The sequence below is a fragment of the Alligator mississippiensis genome, chromosome 14 (assembly GCF_030867095.1).
Source record: "Alligator mississippiensis isolate rAllMis1 chromosome 14, rAllMis1, whole genome shotgun sequence".
Taxonomy (NCBI): domain Eukaryota; kingdom Metazoa; phylum Chordata; order Crocodylia; family Alligatoridae; genus Alligator; species Alligator mississippiensis.
Window position 1 is genome coordinate 35,611,339 of NC_081837.1, and position 19,101 is coordinate 35,630,439.

Sequence of the window (19,101 nt, forward strand, 5' to 3'; positions counted from 1 at the left end):
CGCCATTTTGTCCAGGGAGGACGAGGGGAGTGCGGGCCCGCGCGGGATCGAGGCGGCGGCGAAGAAGTAGCAGCGCGCGCGCGATCCCCTCTCGCGCTCTCCCCCGGAATCGGTGAGGCCCTCCTCGGGGCTCCCGCCCAGGCGGGGCGGACGCAGGCGCCGGGCCCGGCGGCAGACAAAGGCCCGCCGCCATTTTGTGCGGGCGGCGGGGCCCGGCCGGGCCGTGGGAAAAAGAGCGCGGAGGGCGGGTGTTTCGCGGCGGCGCAGCCCGGCTGGAGGCCGTCTCGGCCTGCGGGCCTGGCGGGCGCTGCTCCCGCCGAGGATGGCGCCGTCCTGCCCCTCCCCCCTCGGCGCGCGGGAACAATGGAGGCGTCCGCGCATGCGCACGAGTGGAGCCTATGCCCCCTACTGGCGCCGCCCTTGCACTCCAGCGTGGGCGTGTGCGCATGCGCAGCGCTGGCTGGGGTGGGCAGCTTGAGCTCCCTTCCTGGGAAGGACTGGAGCCCCTCCCCCTCTCTGCTAAGCCCCTTCCCTTACTCCTGTGTGAATTCCTGGGAGAAGGTGGGCATCTGGCTTTCCTGCTCACTGCGCTTCCCAGTGAAGACAATGGAGCATTTCCAGATGGGACCTAGCAGGCATTTATGCGCTGACTACTTTACTGCCCTCCTCCCCCATGCACCAGAGATTCATCACTTCAGAGGATGCTCGATTAATCGAGTCTGCTGTACACGGCAAACAGCGGCATGTGCGAAATGGACGTCAGTGCACAGAAAGCAGCAGGGATGCACTTTTGAACTAAGGCTCCTCCAATGTGTTTCAGTTCAAAAGTGCCGCTGCCGTTTTCTCAGCGCTGACATGCATTTTTCCACTTGTATGACTGCGGGCGTCACACCACTGAGTGCTTTTCACAGCTCCGAGCACTGGTGCTTGCGTGTGTAAAAATGCTTTGTGTTTTCAAGGCTGCGAGTGGGATGAGGTAGGAGCCCACTTAACAGGCCTGTAGGTAGAGTAGGACCCGCTCACAGTTTTCTCATGAATTGCAAGCTAGGGGAGCCTCATCCTTTTGCCTAAGATCATGTCGTGTTGTCCTTCCTGCCCACAAGCGTGTAACGGTTGCACTTTTATAGCTGCAAGGAGAAAGAAACGATATCTGACCTGAAATGTTTTTGTTGTAGTGATGCATCGAGACTCGTGTCCGCTGGACTGCAAGGTTTATGTTGGTAACCTTGGCAACAATGGCAACAAAACTGAATTGGAGCGAGCTTTTGGCTACTATGGGCCACTGCGGAGCGTGTGGGTGGCTAGAAACCCTCCCGGCTTCGCTTTTGTGGAATTTGAAGATCCACGAGATGCAGCTGATGCAGTAAGAGAGCTAGATGGAAGGTAAAAATATCTTAACGCAGGTCACTTAAAACTAAAAATCTGAGTTTGTGTTCAACATCCTGTATTGGTAAAAGCAACCAGACAATTAGGGATGCAGAAATCTTGTAATTAAACAGCTTTATAACATAAGAGCTTAACTTTGATGGTGCATATTTTAATTGATCCTGTTCTATAGGTAGCTTCTTGCAGTTTGCACATCTGACATGAAACTGATACCTAACTGCTAATTTGAGTAAAGGGAACTTTCAGTTTGGGGAAAATAAGCTTTGGATACTTTAAAACACTAAGTTGTGTTTCTGTGATCCTTGCAACAGGGATCTAATCTTAAAATGTCTTTAAGAACAGCTCATTACATAGTGTGTGCTACAGAGCTAGTATGCAGCTGAATCTTGAAGTATTAAAAAGTCTGTAAAACAGTATTTTATTTCTCTTAACTGTTAACAGCACAGTTTTGGAAATATTCCTAAATGGCAGTACCTTGATTTCAGCTAGCTCAGACTTGATGTGCATAGAGTATACCCAGCTTTCAAGTGAAGGTAGGGGGAGATGGCACCTTTAAAGACTGATTTGTTCAGGAGCATAATCTTGTAAGTTGTTGCCTATAGAAGCACAGATCCCTCAGAACAAGTTAGTCAATAAGGTGCCACTCTACCTTCTAACTTCAGACTGCTACAGCTGTCTGACTTTCAAATATTCATCATGTAAATAAGACATTCAGATGAGTTTGTAATCTTATTCGCTTTTTTTGTGTGTAGACAAACTTGTTCCTATAAGCTTTTATAAGTACTGATGTTTATTTCAGAACGCTGTGTGGGTGCCGCGTCAGGGTGGAGCTGTCCAATGGTGAAAAACGGAGTCGGAACCGTGGTCCGCCTCCTTCATGGGGTAGGCGCCCTCGAGATGATTATCGCAGAAGAAGTCCTCCTCCTCGCCGCAGGTACACTGGGTCAGAGTACATACATAGAGAGTTGTTGGCATTGTTACCACTTAGCATCATAGAAGCAGGCTTTTTTTTAAAGCATGTTGATGGGAAACATACATCTGCTCTTAATTTGGAGATTCCAAACACTCTAAAAAGAGGTGAATACAAGTTGTGTTGAATGTTGGCTTTTGTCCTTAGGTCACTGTGCAAGTTGATAGTCAGCGCCCTCTCTCCTGGATTTATCCTCTTTCGTCCTAAGATCTATTCATCTTCTAGTCACACTTTCCCTTTCTTGCCCTTACTTCAACTTAGGCTATGTCCTTTCCTTTACTCCATAATGGCAAACATTACATACAGCAACCTAGGCTTTTCCAGGCTAATGTATTCTCCATTTTGTTTTGCACAATTTAAATACTTGCCAAGTAGGCAACTTTATTCATAAAGTAAGCCTACTTTAAATGTACAACAATCATTTTAAATATAACTTAAATTTCTAACTGAAGCGTTAGAACATAAATGTGGCGAATCTGTCACTTGTTTTGTGAACCCAGTTCTAAAGTAGGGCACATTCTTGGATCCAGGCTAGCTTGTCTGGATGTTAACTGTGCACTTCCATCAAACCTACAGCATGGTTTTTACAGGACTGAATTACCTATTGCAGGTGAGTGAAGTCCTCACAAGGCAAGGTTTCAAGCTTATCCCTTTTGCTGTTCTTTTTTTTTAAAAAAAAAAAATAACACAATAGGAGTATTTGTTAGCTAATAGATGGTTGTACTGATGGCTTGTTTTTCATTTTTTTTATGCTTTTTGGTCCATCTATTAATAAAAATGAACCCGTTACAGAGTCACCATCATGTCTCTTCTCACCACCCTCTGAGTCTGCATTAGCCAGTCAACTAGCCCTTTCAGCGTCATGTGACCAGCGCGCCCCATTCAGCTTGGCTGGTGTCGTTTCACATGACCCAGGCATGGCCAGTCGTCAGGTTGCACCGCCCTTTGGTTCCCGAGCATGCTGTTTTCTCTCAGCCTTCTCTCCAACCTTAACCAAATCGGCAGCAGCCACCTCGACCGCCCACACATTCCCGGCCAATCAGCTCAGCTGTTTATTTACCAAATGTCTTCACAACAACTACAGCAGCAGCCTTCGGCTAACAAAAAAGCAGGAAAAATCCACAACACCCCCTTCGCCAACCAACTAAATACAACGCAACATCTGGCAAAACCTTTTCAGCAAATTCTTCTTGGCAGTCAGTCCGGCAGCCTCACCTCACCATTTCTAGCTTGTTGAAACCAAAAACTAGTAAGTTTTTCCTGCTTATACAGTTTACTGCTGGTTAAAATAAGGAGTAAGCGGCTTATAAGTAATTACTTTTCTCAATCAAAGGCTGGCTGTGCATAATTGAGTGGTAACGTACATATGTTGCTTGAAAAACTTTTAAGGGTGATAAGGAAACTTTACATCTTAAAATAGAGCAAAAAGTAAAAAGGCAGTGTATATGCATGTGATGTGCGAAACTAAATTCTTAATGAAGCTCTAACAAACTTAGCTTTTTCCTGCAGAAAATCCTATCACCTTTAAATGGTTTTACTAACAGTTTTCAAAACTTAAAACAATTACTTTTTTGGGATGAACTGGGCCGAGCTAAGGTTATTTTTTTAAGTCTAAACACACTGGCATTTTAAAAATGACAATCACAAATATGCAGTTCTAATGTAGCACTTTAATGGCATTATCAATATTTACACAGAGCGCATTTTCACTTTTTCCACTTGGTATCTCTTGTGTCTTGTCATGGACCCTTTTGGCTTGCATGGGTTCCAAAACATTGGTTTATGTTACTTTTGGAACCACTTGTGGGACTTTGGTGTGGTGTTCTGGGCAGTGATTTAGTTGATATGGAAATGTTGCATTGGACAAGTCTGCTATGAAGCATTAGTTAAAGTGAATTTCTGGTTGGAAACGTGCTGTTCACACTGAGCTTTGTTTTATTGCCTTAATCTTTCCATGCGTTTTACTGGATGATGGATGCCTATTTTTCTTGGCACGTTCCCTGGGCCCAGCAGTGAGTTTGACAAGTTGGGAAATGCCTCACCCCGTTAATGCTAAAAAAAATAGGAAAAAAGCCTCATTTTTCCCTTTCTGATTTTTAGATCACCGCGAAGGAGAAGCTTTTCTCGTAGCCGCAGCAGGTAAGCAAATATTGATTAAACACAGACATTGTTATTTGAGAGGTCTTAGGAGGTATCTTTTTTGTAAATTCCTGTTTTACTTGCTCAAAAATGGCATATTTGGAAGAGTTCTGCTAATACAAGGTAACAAGTTCTAGGCAGGTATGAAATATTCCAAGGACTTAGTCATTAAACATTAATGGATTTCAGTACATGCCTTAATGCACTGGAACAGGAAAATATTTACGTTATGCCATAGGCTTGCTTCAGCTTAATCACATTTTTAACAACGTTGCCTATGTGGCAAATAAGACTGAATAAAAAGCTAATACATTAGTGTTAGCATTATGCATTAACTAGCTACTCCTTTGCAAGAGTGGAGGTACCAATTAGAATTGACACATTGAAAAAACACAAAACATAGGCACTTCAGTAGAAACCTACAATGTGCCTTGCAAATTCTTAGATTAGTGTGATTTCCTGGATAGTGAGATGCAGGACGGTTATATTTGAAGTAGTTACTGATGCTTCATATTGAACCAACCTGCAATGCAAACGTAAAAGGCTGGGATTTCTAGGTACCTCATAAACAATCAAGCAGTGTTTTATAATCTGTAATTTCGTATTGATGCTGGATAGTCATATCCTTGTTGCAGGTCCCTCTCCAGAGACAGAAGAAGAGAGAGATCGCTGTCCCGGGAAAGAAATCATAAGCCTTCCCGTTCCTTTTCCAGGTCTCGTAGGTAAGTAGTTAACATGTCTCCAAAATAAATAAGAATGCAAGACTTGTATAATTCAATTCTATTAATTTCCCTAATCGTTTTGAGGGGTATTCATGCTGTGTCACTTATAGCTATAAGCCACATGTCTAGTTTTTCAGGCAAATCATTTGTTACAAACTTGTTAAAGAGACTAAAATTGAGATCTTTAAAAATAGTTAAAGTGCGTAACTCTAATTGCTTAATTTAAGAATTAAATTCGGAAATCTATAGATGAAATAATACAAATTATTGCACCTCTAACATTATTTATCTTATTTAGTCGTTCTAGGTCAAATGAGAGGAAATAAGACTTTCGGGAGAAGCTGTGTACAGGAAGTCAGATCTGAGGACAGGAAGAGGAAGAGTATGTACAGAACACTGTTTTGTTTGAGACTTCACAAAGCTCAGAGCATTTTAAAAACATTTTAGCTGTTAAACTTGCTTTGTTTCTTGTATCTTGTAACAGGTGACAGATGTAAAGATGTGAATCTGTATATGGTTCTGAAGAGATCATATGATTTGTAATACTACTAAACTTAGTGCTTTACAATGTACCCTTATGCATAATTTCTAGTTGCTTAGAATGGTACTTGGTTTGTACCACATAGATGGAAGAATGTTTCTGGTTTCTAGTGCATTTTGGAATCTTTTTGCTGGGAATCTGTAAGTTTTGAAACCTGCAATGAAAACATTTTAATATTCATTGCAGCATTTTTTTCTAACCAAACTGAATTCAGCCTATGCAGAGCAAGAAGCGTCTGCTTTCCAGTCTGGTGGGGGGAAGAGATGGAGATGCAAACCAATAAAAGGTTAAGGGAATGAATGAATTGCAGTTGGTGTTATCCAAAGCTCCTTAAGTTGTAACATGTATTAGCTGGAACAGCTACTTGCCACTATGTGAAATGTAGTTTTTTTTAATCCCATGGGTCATTAAATTCTGTATTTCCTGCGATTAGAGCACTGCTTTTAATAGATGATTGTCTAACCATCCAGTCCAGAGTGTTGAAGCAGACCAAATTATACAATAAAACTGACAACTGGAGTGGATGGTTTCAGTGTGTAATGGTACATTGTAAGTGTGAGAAATAACATTTCTTTACTGTACAAGAATTTTCATGTCACTTGTAAAATGTTTTTTGTGAGATTCTTGGGATTAAAGTTTTGGTTACAAATTGTTGTAAGTATTTAACTTTGAATACCTACCGTACATTTCCATGCAGAACACACTCAAATCTGGACAGTTTGGCATAATTTAGCTCAAATAGAACACTGTTCCAAAGTATTACAGTTAAGTTGAAGCCATTCATTTCATCTTAATACCTCTTCAACAGTAAATTTAACCATATGGAATATGTTTAGTTGCAAGATGCAGGTTGTTAGTGTGGTTAAGTTGAAACCACCTGCTGCTTGGAAATAGTTGACTGTGCTCCATAACATTTCACACTTTGAGTGATGGGTCACTAAATCTATAGCTGGTTTACAATACTACTCTTCCTGACACAAGCTAGACTTCTGACTAGACAGTCTAGCAGATTCAGCTTTGAATTCAATGCCTACTGTTGGGCTTCAGTAATGCTTGCCTAAAAAAAAAAAAAAAGCATAAGCAAAGAGAGCTTATTATTTCCTGTGTCCTAGGATTTCATTGGTAATAAGCTTAAAACAAACTGTTCACTTTAAACTTGGCTTTCCATTCTGTCAATGAGGTTTTCAAATTGCTTCTGTCTGTAAACTGAAGTCTTGCATGGAGATTACACCCCAGCATTGAAAACAAATTTCTGGCATGGCTCAAATGTAAGTAGTTCCAAACTTCATAATGGCTCCTTTTCTTCCTGTATCCAGGAAAATAGGCAAAATCACATTTTCTGATCTTGTGTATCTAGATTAAATCCATCATACTAAACAGCCTTGTGGTTTAATTTCCTTCACTGTCGTACTTAAGTACGGGGGTGGTTGGGGAATACTGTATGAGGCTTGGACTAAATAATAATTGTGAAGGAATAGTTTAGTGCTACTCCAGGGCTGTCCTATTTCACAAGGAATATACAGACAAGTAGTATTAACTAAATCAGTTATTCATAATACATAACATAGCACTATATCCGTGGTTAAATGCAAACCAATGATGCATTTCCCCTCAGATGTAATGGGGCTTGCTTATAACTTTAAAAAAACACCTAGTAAAGTTAGTCCTTGTACAGCTTAATAGGACCTGGGATCAGTTCTCAGTTCATCAGCTTGATAGGGTCCGGCTGCTTTCAAGAGCGGTAGCACATGGTAGTTCTATATTTTAGGGGTTGACACTTCAGTCAGGTCCTAGAAGTCTCATCTAGGTGCGTACTGAAGCTAGAAGATGTACAAAAAACTAGAACTTTTGGTTCTAAAATGATACCTTTTTCTTAGACCAACTGGAAAACGGCAAGAAAATTGTCCGTGCATTTGGCAGATGTGCACTTAGGTCTTCTAGCCAGCAGAGGTCACCATGGGACCTGTTTAGTATTAGTACTGTTTCAGGGATAGCAAGAAGGGCGGGTTACCGGGTATGACATTTTCTGCTCTCGGCACAGATTTCATTTTCTCCTTTTAAATTTAATGTTGCTAGTTTTTTTGGATCGATCTAAATTGGAAAAGCAGCCATCAGCCACTTTGCACGTGACCCGGACAGCAGTACTTCCTAAACATCCTGCTCCCTCTTCCTTGTGCTGTAACTTGTGGATTGACTGGCATGGAATCACCAAACTTTCCCACAGCTCCCTGGCAGATTAGCCTTCCTGATTACAGGTTGATGCCTCTTGTGGCTAAACCTGCAGGGTGTAGAGAGGAACTAGCAATCTGCCAGTAGTATAAACAAATGCTCAATTTAAGGGGTGGGGGAACAATTCTCTGATATGCCAGAGGTAGCGTACTACAGGAAGTATGATGGTAAGTTTTTCACATCAGTAGGAGTCTGCAAAAGTAGTCGGGGTTTTCTCATGTCCAGACTTTCAGGTTTTGTTTCGTTTCTGTTTTATTACTCATGATGATCAGAAGCGAATCTGATGTTATTTAGCTAGAAACTGCCATTGCATCAATCCACTGGCTCTAGCTAATAAATTAATCCTCCAATAGGAAAGCTCAAAAACATAGCCTTAAGGAAAAGCTGACTATGTCTATGAGATAACAGTTCTTCAGTTTCTTACTTTTAATCCTTTATATAACTGCATGTCTTCACTGTAAGCTTTTCAGCTCATTCTTACAATACTATAACAGACTGAACCAAGACTGAAAATTTAAACCAGTTGTGGATTCTGAGCTTGGTGTACCTCCTATTAAATAAGAAAAGCTCCACACACTCCCTTTGGAATTAGCTGTAAGTGGAAATCTTTTCCTTGGTCTTATAATGGAGTAGGTTGTTCATTGGCTATACTAAGTGTAAAGCAGAAAAATAAACTGGTTTAAAAGTAATGAATGCAATTGTTGACAAGTTGCATGCTTCTAGTATCTTCTACATACTCAGTTAAGAGATCACATTGCTTCTGCTGTGATAGAAACTTTCTGGGAAGCAATTTCCCTGGTGGCTGTTCATCCTTTCCCCTGCTATTTTGGAAGTTTCCATGGATTAAAAAAAGGGAAGCAGCTCCCAACTGCCTTTCAGTTTTTTTTCTGCCTACCAAAGGATTAGTGAACTTGGGCAATACATAGTATCCTCAATATTTTCCTGGTCTTGTCTTTATTCTGCCCTCTGGAGGCAAGTTTTGGGTCAGTTAGTTTGCCATTTGGTTAATCAGATGTTTTTAAAGAAGAGATGCTGCATTTGTACAGGCTTTTCCTAGACTTGCAGGAGTGAAACTGCTTTATGCACCCCCTGCAAACAACACTCCTCAAGCCAGTTTAACTAAGCTTGCACTTCATATGTCAGACATTGATTTTCAAGTATTATGCTGAAATGTCTCTCACTTCTGATAGGGAATGTTCTTAAGGCCCAATCCACTGAGGGCAGCTGCTTGTAAAATTAGCATTCATTCAAGGATCATTGTCAAGGTCTCAGATTGTTCTAAAAAGCCTGGTAATTTGCCAACAGTGGCTTTGTGGATGCTGGATCAGTGATCCAGGAATGGAAAAGTTGGATAATGATCTGGTAGCCAAGCATAGATGTAGAGCTACAAACTCCAGCTTTGAAATCAACTGGCAAGCATTGATGCAGAGCTGTGAGAAAAAGAGTAAACTTCCCATTTTACAGCTGCAGCTGACATGCAGATCTAAAGCAAAGCCTGCATTTAGATCTGGTTACATGTAACCAGGGCAAGACCCTGGCTTGGAGTTGGCAGCCAAACCTATTGATTGCCAAGCACAGTGGCAAAAAAAGACCTAACAATTCTGTGAGCATATAGATCCGCTATGGGAATTCCAGCAATACTAGAAAGGGGAAATGCACTGCAAGCTTCTGATTTCGCAAGTTATGGAGAATATCCCATCTGATGGGATGCTTTTTCAATTGTGAACTGCACAGAGTTCAATCTAAAAAGCTCTTATATTTCCAGTCCAAATTTTTATGTCAACCTATAGCCCGTGTGACTTGTTCTGAATGTATTAGGTAGGTTAGAGAGTTCTGAAATTGTTCACATTCTTGTACCATGCATTTCAGTAACTATCTGAGCGCTATTAAGGAAGGAGCATATTCAGTGACAGTATCTGTCCCCTGTGGTTTGTGCTTTCTCACATCCTCTCCCCGGAGTGAGAATTGTGTGTGTAATGGAGCGTTTTGTTTAGGTAGGTTTATTTTTTTTTTAAGTGCACAGTTTTGCATTCATGTTAGAGAAGCAAGATCAAAGAAGTATATCTAGCACTTCAGCAAAAAGTGGGAAAAGTTGTGATAATCCTTTGTCTCTGTGGGACTTGGTTCGACAGACACCCAGTTAAATGGCAAGTTAGGAGCATGGGGGAATGCTAGAAGATGATGAAGGAGCCCCAAAGCAGTCTGAAATAAGGGTCTAAGCTAGAATCTGGAACAAAGAATCTGCAGGCAGGAACAATGTTATAGTCAGACAGCCATCAAGCAGGACATGGGAAACTAAAAACCAAGTAGTAGGACCTAAGGAACTAGTCATGAGCCCACAGCTGGCCAGAAAGGCTTCTGTCCTCTTAACTTGCCTGTTGGGCTCTGAAAGAGCTGTTGCTTACAAGCAGGCAACCATACCCCTGGTGAGGGTGCAGCGGGACCAGCTGGGTGTAGTTAGATATATGGACAGCCAGGATCACTCAAGTAACCAGGGCCAGCTGGGGGCAATTTAGCCTGCCTGTTGCCATGCTCTGGACACATTGTATTGTCTGTACCAGTCTTTGAAAGTGCTGTCACTCTCCTCGTGTTTATTTTAAAATCTATATTCAGCGTTTAGTTCCCTCTCCTGATAAAAATGGCAGTAGGAAGCATTGATGGTACTCAATGGCACTTAAGACACATTTCTTACCACCCCCTTTTCCTTCTCTGCTATGTCCCATCACCATGAGATTTAATGTGTGAACACTACATGACATCAAAACTTGTAATGAAAGCTGCTAAAATGTTTGAACGCTCCCTTCCTGTTCACGGTAATTTGATTTAACTCCTTTTTCCAGACCCATGTTCAAACACACGACCCTCCTTGTAATGATGCAAGTGCAGTGTACTGTGACCTAGTGAGTCACTGTTGTCCATACGAGGTTTCTTGTCCAAATCCAGACTCGGTGAAATGCTGCTTAGTTGTTTATAAGGTGACATCCCTAGGAAGCTTTACTGGAAATAAAAAAAATAAAATGGCTGAGCTGAACTGTCAGTCCTTTGTGGAAAATGCACATTCAGACAGCTTTCATAGTAGTCCAGCTCCAGCACTAAAGCTATGGGAGATCAGACAATTTAAGAACATAAAAAAAGGTATATTTTTGAAAGAAAACTGATTCCACCAGCTGAGGTTTAGTATTAACAGCAGCACAGGGTAGGTTAAAAAAATATTGCTATCATAATCCAGGCTTCTAAAAGATTCGGACTAGAAAACCTCAAATTAAGACATGTCCATTCATGCCCCACACTGATACATTATGAGTAGATGGCTCACCAGCTGTTATTCTGAGTGCTGTGTTGGATTTGCTATAAAGGATTTCAAAGGTCCACGGTACAATTATACTCAGGGAAGACTTAACCTATAATTAAAATGTAGCTAGCTCAGGTGAAACATCACTGTTGAATCTAGCACAGAGACACTAGGTAGACAAGAAACTGGGGGACAAAAAAAAAGATTTTCCTATCAAAACTGCAGGTACTGGATTTACTTAACTTGGAATTTGACCAGGGCACCAAGGCTAAGGCATCCAAACCTTTGCAAAAAGTGCCTTCATAGCTTTACTGAAATGCAAGCAGTCTGTGTGCCTCACCTGAAAGACTGCAGTTAAGCAGCACCGTGTTCCCCTATTACCATATAGGGACATGGATTACTAGGTATTAGGTTTATTTGATTACTGCCGTTCAAACAAATATGCCTTTTTTAGAATCAGTCTGAATCCATGTCAGTTCCAGGCAAATAGAGTTAAGAAAACTTCGGGGGAAATGTACCTTTGTGCTTTGTACAGCTATTTTATTAAGTAGGTCCTGACAAGGCAGGTGTCCTCACAGGGTCTTCAGCCCTTAAATCACTTAGAAGTCAATGGCATTATTTCCATTTGTGTTAGCCCTGGATCCGGTCTTAGAACAATTTTAGCTGCCATCATTCTTTGCATGAGATGATCTTATTCTGACTCCTGCCTGGGCATGATCCAGAGGTAAGTGTTGAACTTACACCAGCATAGAAGCCAGCAGAGTTCATCTTCTCGCTTGCCATAAACTAAATATTTTTCCAGTATCATGCATAAGTGATGTCTCTTTCTATTGCTGCAGCAAGGTCCTCCTTCGTACACCAAGGTGTCTCACCAAGCAGTCAGCAAACGAGCAGGTGCTCCATAGTCTGCACTTCAGAGTACTCGCATATATTCATGTCCCATTTGTCCCATCATGTTTGTTTTTGACCTTCCAGGTTGCATACGCAGGCGATGCAGTCAGCAGAGTGATTCCTAGTAATACACAGAAGACAATCTGATTAGAATTAGCTCCCAGAAATTCAGCTTTTATGCAACCCAAGTGAAGACTGTAAATCAGAAACAGAATGTGGCCTGGAAAGAGATTGCAAGACCTTGTGCTGACTGCCAAAATGATCAGCTAGGTGCATAATCAACAGGAAAGAGTGCTTTTCTTTTATAAATATTACATTTAGTTCTCTTATTCAGAGAGGAGATGTTCATTGCACATGAAATGCCTACGGCGCTTGGAGATAGGTCAGCAGCCGCCCTGGTATCAGGGTGTGGCAGCAGTAGCAGGGTGGGATGGCATGTCACCATGGGTGTCACTTTCCAACTGGATGGAAGATTACTGTAACCAGCTGTAATTAAAACATTACAGCTGGTAACATTGTTTTCACACGCACTCTGCTCTTTAAACAGTCTGCACAGTTCCCTTAATAAAACAGTGGCATTCAAAGCCTGATAACATTTATACCACCTAAACACTTCCAAGGTTACCAGGGCTTGTAATATTTGGATCTAATGTTTATTCACAATTTCTGCAAGCACCAGGAGTGGATAAAAACACTATTTTATGTATGCAGTGCCAGAGCCTGCTGCCTTTGAGATCAATGGCAAAATTCCCATGGATTTTGTGTTGTGGGATGAGATGAGAGTTAGCATGCTTGTGATAGACTGTGGGCAGGAGTGAGCTGCACAGCTGTAACTGATGGCCTAATTTATCTCTTTATGTAAAACTAGGCTTCCTATTCTCATATTCAGTTTCCTGTATGTATACTGATAAAGGAAAAAATGTTATAAACAAGCAGGTGGTTGCCTTACATCACAGGGAGAGATGTGGATTAATGGCATACACCTGGCACCAGCTCATCAGAACTCCTAGGTTCTCTCCGCTGTCATTGTGAGTGCCTCACCCAGAAAGTAGATGCTCTCAGATCTTAGCCTGACCCTCTAGGCTGCACTTTCTAGATGTATTAAACGGAGGAAGTGACTTTCCTGCCTGGAAAAGGTCTGGTAAAAAAATCATTGAATGAACTGATCAGCATCTATACCGTGCTTTGAAAACGCCCTGCCTGAAGTGCCAAATACATAATTATAGGAAAGAGTCTGGGAACAGATGTGGAAGAATGAAACCAAAAGAAAAAAAAATGTTTGCACTGACTCCTGGCCAGCTGCTGGAAACTGGCGTAGCAACTTTGAAGGAAATGAGCCCATGTCAGTTTGTACCAGCTGAGGCTCTGGCACAGTTTTACATTTGTGCTCAGATGTACTAATATAAAGGAAGTCATTAGTTCATTACAGGTGAAAGCCACTCCACCGTCTTAAAGCCCAGCTCTTCCAGCTGGTTTTGGGTGGCATGCAAAAGGGAGGAAGAAATTACTCTTCCAGTCATGGGCCTAGGTGGTAACCACTGTTCACCCCACTCCAGCAGATGCCATTTCAAGCCATGGGTATCCCCTCTGTGCCAGTTATACCAACACCAGTGAGAACCAAGATTTGCATCCCTTCCCAGCCCACTGCTATCCTCCTCTAGAGTGGCCTGGAGTGCTGATTCTGTGAGGCACTTTGAGGGGGCCATAGGCTCAACTGTGTATTATTCCTCTGCACAAACCTGATGTGAGTCAGACAGCCCTTGCACTCAGGTTAATTTTATCTTGTGCAGCCTATGAAATTGTCTTGCATTCTGCTGCCTCCATGCAATGAGACGGATCCTCCATCCCTACGGTGATGTACAAGAGGTGCACAAATTCTTTGTAAGAACAGGCCCCTTTACAGTGGGTAAAGGCAATAGAAGACAAAGTTTAAACCCAGTGCTGGGCTCTATATTTCTCCAAGCATTGGACACATCTTAGTTTTATGACCAGGTTTGCATGTTGGCATCAAGTTTATTTTGTAAACAGTAGTGGAGTGACTTGTATTCCACCTACTCATATCTGTTTAAGCAGGCAGAGGCCAGATGCATCATTTCATCAGTGGTTAATTTTACGTTACAAATAATGATCAGGTATGAGTCAACAGCTCACTAAGGGACATCCTGTGCCTGTATAAAATATGAAGGGCTGGATCCTGTTGCTCTCTGTACTGTAGATCTCAAGTAGCACCATTGGGCTAGACTACAGAGTTAGGAGTGGGCCAGGTAGAAACTGCAGCAACCCAGAAGCAGCTGCAAAAGGCACAAATTCCTCCTTGCTCCGTGATGATACTGACTCGTTGTCCTACTTCTTCAGTAAGTTAAGTAAATTGCAAGTTCCTTTACACCAATTCAACTCCACTAAACTGCTCCATGGGGGAAATAATTGGGTACACTTAGTTCTGCCTTGGCAAAATCTGGATAAGCCATGGCTGACTGCCTCTCCCTGTCCTCAAGTCCCTTTCTGGGCGTGGGCTCCAATTCACAGTCTCCCTAGTGAAAGCAAAGGGACCATTTGTAAAAGTGAAGGGATTGTTCAAGTAAGGTGCTACTTATAGCAGTAGTACTGGACTATTCTCAGAGGCTGCAGGAGGTCAAGGACCAAGACTTAAATTGCACCATGGAAATTTAAGTTGGATATTAGGAAGAACTCTCTCACTCAGAGGGTGGTTAAGCATTGTAATAGGCTACCCAGAGAAGTTGCAGACTCTCTATCCCTGGACATTTTTAAGAGTACAAACGCTTGACTGGGTTGATTAGTCAGGGATGATCCTGCCTTGACTAGATGACCTCTTGAGGCCCATTCCAGCCCTACTATTCTGATCCTATGTGGGTAGTAATGGGGGCAGAGTGGCCCCAAAAGTCTCGAGCCTATGTGTTTCCTTATGTAGGAGAGGTACAGCAGGTGGGGTTTACTTCTTTAATGTGTGATGAAGAGACTGGATTTCTGTTCTCTGAAGCCAAGAGGAAGTGTTCCCCTGTCACTAGGTTGTCAGTTCAAATGTGTGGGTGATTAGAGACTGGATTTACAAAAAGGCCTAAGCAGGTTTGGCTGCCAACTCCACTGACTTTCACTTAGAGATGTCAAACCAGCTCAGGCGCTTCGAAAAACCCCGCTAAGTACTAACTAATGAACTAAAAAGCTGGAAATCTAGCCCCTCTAGGAAATGTTTGTTGTCTTTCAATGGATGCACTGCTTAGACTTGCAAACCGCAGACCCTCTCCTGTGACTGGGAGCCAGACCCTTCTTCACTCACACTTGAGTTCATTAAGAGTCAATCCATTTAAAACAATGAGCAAACCCTCGGATGAGGCACCAGCTTCACACCGGTGCTTTAAGAGCTAGTTTCCTGAGTGCCTGCCTCTTGATCCCAGTGAGAGTACAGGGTGCAGAGCACCTGCCCTGCCTGGATAGGTCAAGCACAAGTAATGATCCGGAGGCCAAAGGACAGACAGAAACCTGTGACTGCTCTGAGCCACACCCTCGGTGGGTGCAGTGTCTTTTGCATAGTCACAAGTTCCTCTCTGACTACAGCGAGTAACAGGGACCAGGAAATAAAATATTGGATCTCACTTCCACCTGCCTCATTTCACCATGCTGCAATAATGAGGCTCTTTTCTGCCAGCCCCAAAAAAGCCCCACAAGCTGCTCATGGAAAGTTCCCGAAGCAATTATGTTAATGACTATAAACTAGCCCAACAACAACCGTGGATGAAAATGAGCTCAGGGGAGTGAATGAAACAAACAATTCATGCTCCGGGCTCCCGGGATCCAGCAATATTTCCAGTAACCCAAAGGCTGCGCTTTAAAGAATGCTTCATCCAACCATTTGCGCTTGGCAGGATTCTCTTTACACTCTGCTGGGCCCAGAGTCTCATCAACCGTGCCTTCATAAATGGAGCAAACAATGCCTGAATATGGCAGGGAAAGAGTCAATTAACACGATCCAAGTTCTTTTAGGGGCAGAGTTAATCAAGCATTCAGCGTTTTGTCATTCTTGTCTTTCTTTCCTGGGAAAATCCTATTAGTATAAAATCACTTAATAGGGCACTTCAAAGAGTTGATGGGAAAACAGCCTGTGCTCAGATATAAGCACCATTCAGCTGAACACTGGATTCATTTAGACTTTTGCTGGAGCATGAGAGTTTCATTATGAGTGTTCACGTTTGCTACTTTTTTTTTCACGAGCTCATTAGTAGAGATAAAAAAAAAAAATCTTTGGCAATCTTAAGCTTGCTGCACAGAATTTCTAACATTCATAATCTTGCTGAATAATCATGGTTTGTCCCTTGCACAGCCCTTTACACCTGTGCAAAGTGCTTGTCAAACACTGTCCTGATCTGACAAGCTCTCACACCCTCTTAGCAAACTCTGGCAAGGAAAGCTTGTTAAAAGCTGTGTCCTTTTCCTTCTTTCATAATCTCTGCTGTCACATGAGAGCCCCACGCTGCTGTCCTTGCTCACATGTGAAACCCCACTGATGGAGGTTTCCTCACAAGGGGATTCCAGGATTTTTACATTCAGTGCTGGCCAGATGGTGCCGGTATATTCATGATGAATTGAAGGTTAAAAAAAAAAAATCAGCCCTGCAATGTTCAGACACAGAGTGTGTGCATCGAAGAAATAGCTGTTGCTGCAGCACAGATGGGAGCCTCTCTATAGGGTATGATTGTGTCTCCTTTCCCCAGGTGTTGTCCAGGGTATGATTGTGTCTGCTTTCCCCAGGTGTCATCATTCACCAGCAGCTAAGGGGCAGATCCTCATTCTGCTTTACCAGCACTGCCTTAAACTGAGCCACCCTGATCTGCATCAGCTGAGAGTCTGGCCTTCCAACTGCAATTTGGGATGCCCACTTGGCCCAGATGTAAAGCAGTGAGAGATTCACATGCATGTTCCAGCTTTCCTCTCATAGGCAGGTTGAACTGAAAGCCCAGCCTCAAATCTGCCTGAATCGTAAGGTGTTTGAAGCCCGCGCTTTAACTTTACAACTGTGAACTAGTCTTTCCTCTCTAACCCTCCCGCTGGCATCACGTGCACACCAGTTGACCGTCCAGTGTTACTGGAATTCCCGTTCACTCATGATGAATGCTTATGAGCCTGTCACAAATGACAAATAGCCAAATCCTTGGAAAGGAACAAAACTGAGATTTAGAGGAAATATGTTTGGACATGTCCTGGAGACTACTGTCTGTTCGGCTAGTATGAGTTCAGCGCAGCCTCACTGCTGAGGCATAGGTGACTCAGACACACTGGTGCAACAGACACTGCTTGGTATAATTAAGTGTCAGGCTTATTTATTTGCATACAGATCTGGAGTGACTCCAATCACGTTATCACTTGGAGGCCAAATATATGTGCTGAAACTGAGTTCTGAGCTAATAAACAGAGTGTAAGTGAAAAGCTTTCAAGTGTAGAGATTGCTTTTTTATCCAGCACTACAGGCATGTACAACATTGGCAGCAGTGAGAAGTCAAAACTCAGGTATTAGCAACTCCTCAGAATCATGTTCTTTAAAAATGCTTCAAAATCTTAGTAATAAAAGGGGGGGGGGGGGTAAATTGTTTCTGGATTGTGTTTCCAAGCTTCTCACCCCACCAATTTTGATAATGGGGAACTCTCTTTTAAAAGAAAGCTGAGCTTCACATATAATCACATTGACTACAGGAGGGTTGGATTGTAAGAACATCAGTTAGTAAGAGGATTATGATACCATTTCAAGAGAAAGTCAAATTAGAATTGTGACTGCATCCAAACAGCAAAAATAGGCACCTCTGCCCCTCTGAATAGCCTGTCTGTATATAAACTCAGCAAAGCGTGGCCACAAATACCAGCAGAGAAGCAGGTAACAAGTTCCCATGAGTTCAGTAGCTTAGAGTTAAAAGCCTTTGCTTCTGTTAGCCAAGGCCCTAAGTTCAAATCTCGTAGGGACTCTGCCAGTGGTTTTACAGCATGAGTATTTTTTGTTATAAAAAGAAATGGGAAATTTGTCATTACTTCATTTCGTGTCTTCCAACCAAGACTGCATGTCTTTCTGGAAGTGCTGGGTTCAATACAGACAGCTGGGTGAAATGGATGTCTCCCTTGACTTAGGTTAGACAGGGGGTCAGACTAGATGATCAGATGCTGGCCTTAAACTCTAGGTTGGACCCCCCACCCGCTAAAAAAAGCTTATTGCAAGAATCCCTGGGTGAAAGTCTATGTCTTATGTTATACCAGAGTTCAGGCTAAAGTATCACAGTCCCTTCTAGCGTTAAACTGTATCAATCTCTAAATTTTAGGAAAGACATCCTGAATGAAAGCCAGGGTGGAGGTGACAATACACTGGTGCTAGAGAAGTGGATCCCAAATTTTCTGGATCAAGAGACCAATATCAACCCTCAAACCATCAAGCACCCTTATCATCAAACGTATCACAGAAGCTGACCATGGCTGCCAGTGGGAGTGCAGACTACATCTTGGGAGCTACTGAAGTAAAGGGCATCAATATGCTGGACAAACAGAAAACTTTAGGTTTGAACCCCTTCAACGGTTGCTGGCAAGGAGAGCAGCAGCTAGAGAGCAGCACAGCCCCACATTGAGCCGGACACGGTAGGAAGCAAAGCCGCTCAGCGTCCTCTCTAGGGGCAAGGCTGTCTGAATACCACTGAAGATGTGGCCGCAGTTGCGAGTGCCAAGTTCGTTGGGAAATCTGACCCTGTTATCTGACAGCTGCAACACTGAGCTCCAGAAGTGTCCCCCCTTGCAATGCGTTCATGCACACCCGAGTGCTGCTGACTCTCTTCATCCCAAAGCGTTCAATGGCACCATGCAGCATTGAATTAGCACACTGCAGAATGCGTGCCCTCTGCTGCACGCTCATCCCAGCACAATTCTCCCACTCTGTTGGGCCGTG

At 42.8% G+C, this 19,101-nt stretch overlaps 1 protein-coding gene and 1 long non-coding RNA gene across 3 annotated transcripts in view; one reads left to right on the forward strand and one right to left on the reverse strand.

Annotated features, from left to right (window-relative positions):
- The first annotated feature begins 10 nt into the window (after window positions 1-10).
- Window positions 11-6,407, forward strand: SRSF3 (serine and arginine rich splicing factor 3). Its single transcript, XM_006266198.4, has 6 exons — window positions 11-112; window positions 1,176-1,383; window positions 2,186-2,320; window positions 4,457-4,495; window positions 5,131-5,217; window positions 5,516-6,407. The coding sequence occupies exons 2-6, from the start codon at window positions 1,178-1,180 to the stop codon at window positions 5,541-5,543; spliced, it is 495 nt and encodes a 164-aa protein (XP_006266260.1). The 5' UTR covers window positions 11-112; window positions 1,176-1,177; the 3' UTR covers window positions 5,544-6,407.
- Window positions 6,408-11,618: 5,211 nt separating this feature from the next.
- Window positions 11,619-19,101, reverse strand: part of LOC109284342 (uncharacterized) — a 58,945-nt gene continuing 51,462 nt past the window's right edge. For both annotated transcript variants that reach the window (XR_009456714.1, XR_009456713.1), the window contains exon 3: window positions 11,619-12,291. This is a non-coding gene — a long non-coding RNA (uncharacterized LOC109284342). The remainder of the gene's footprint in view (window positions 12,292-19,101) is intronic.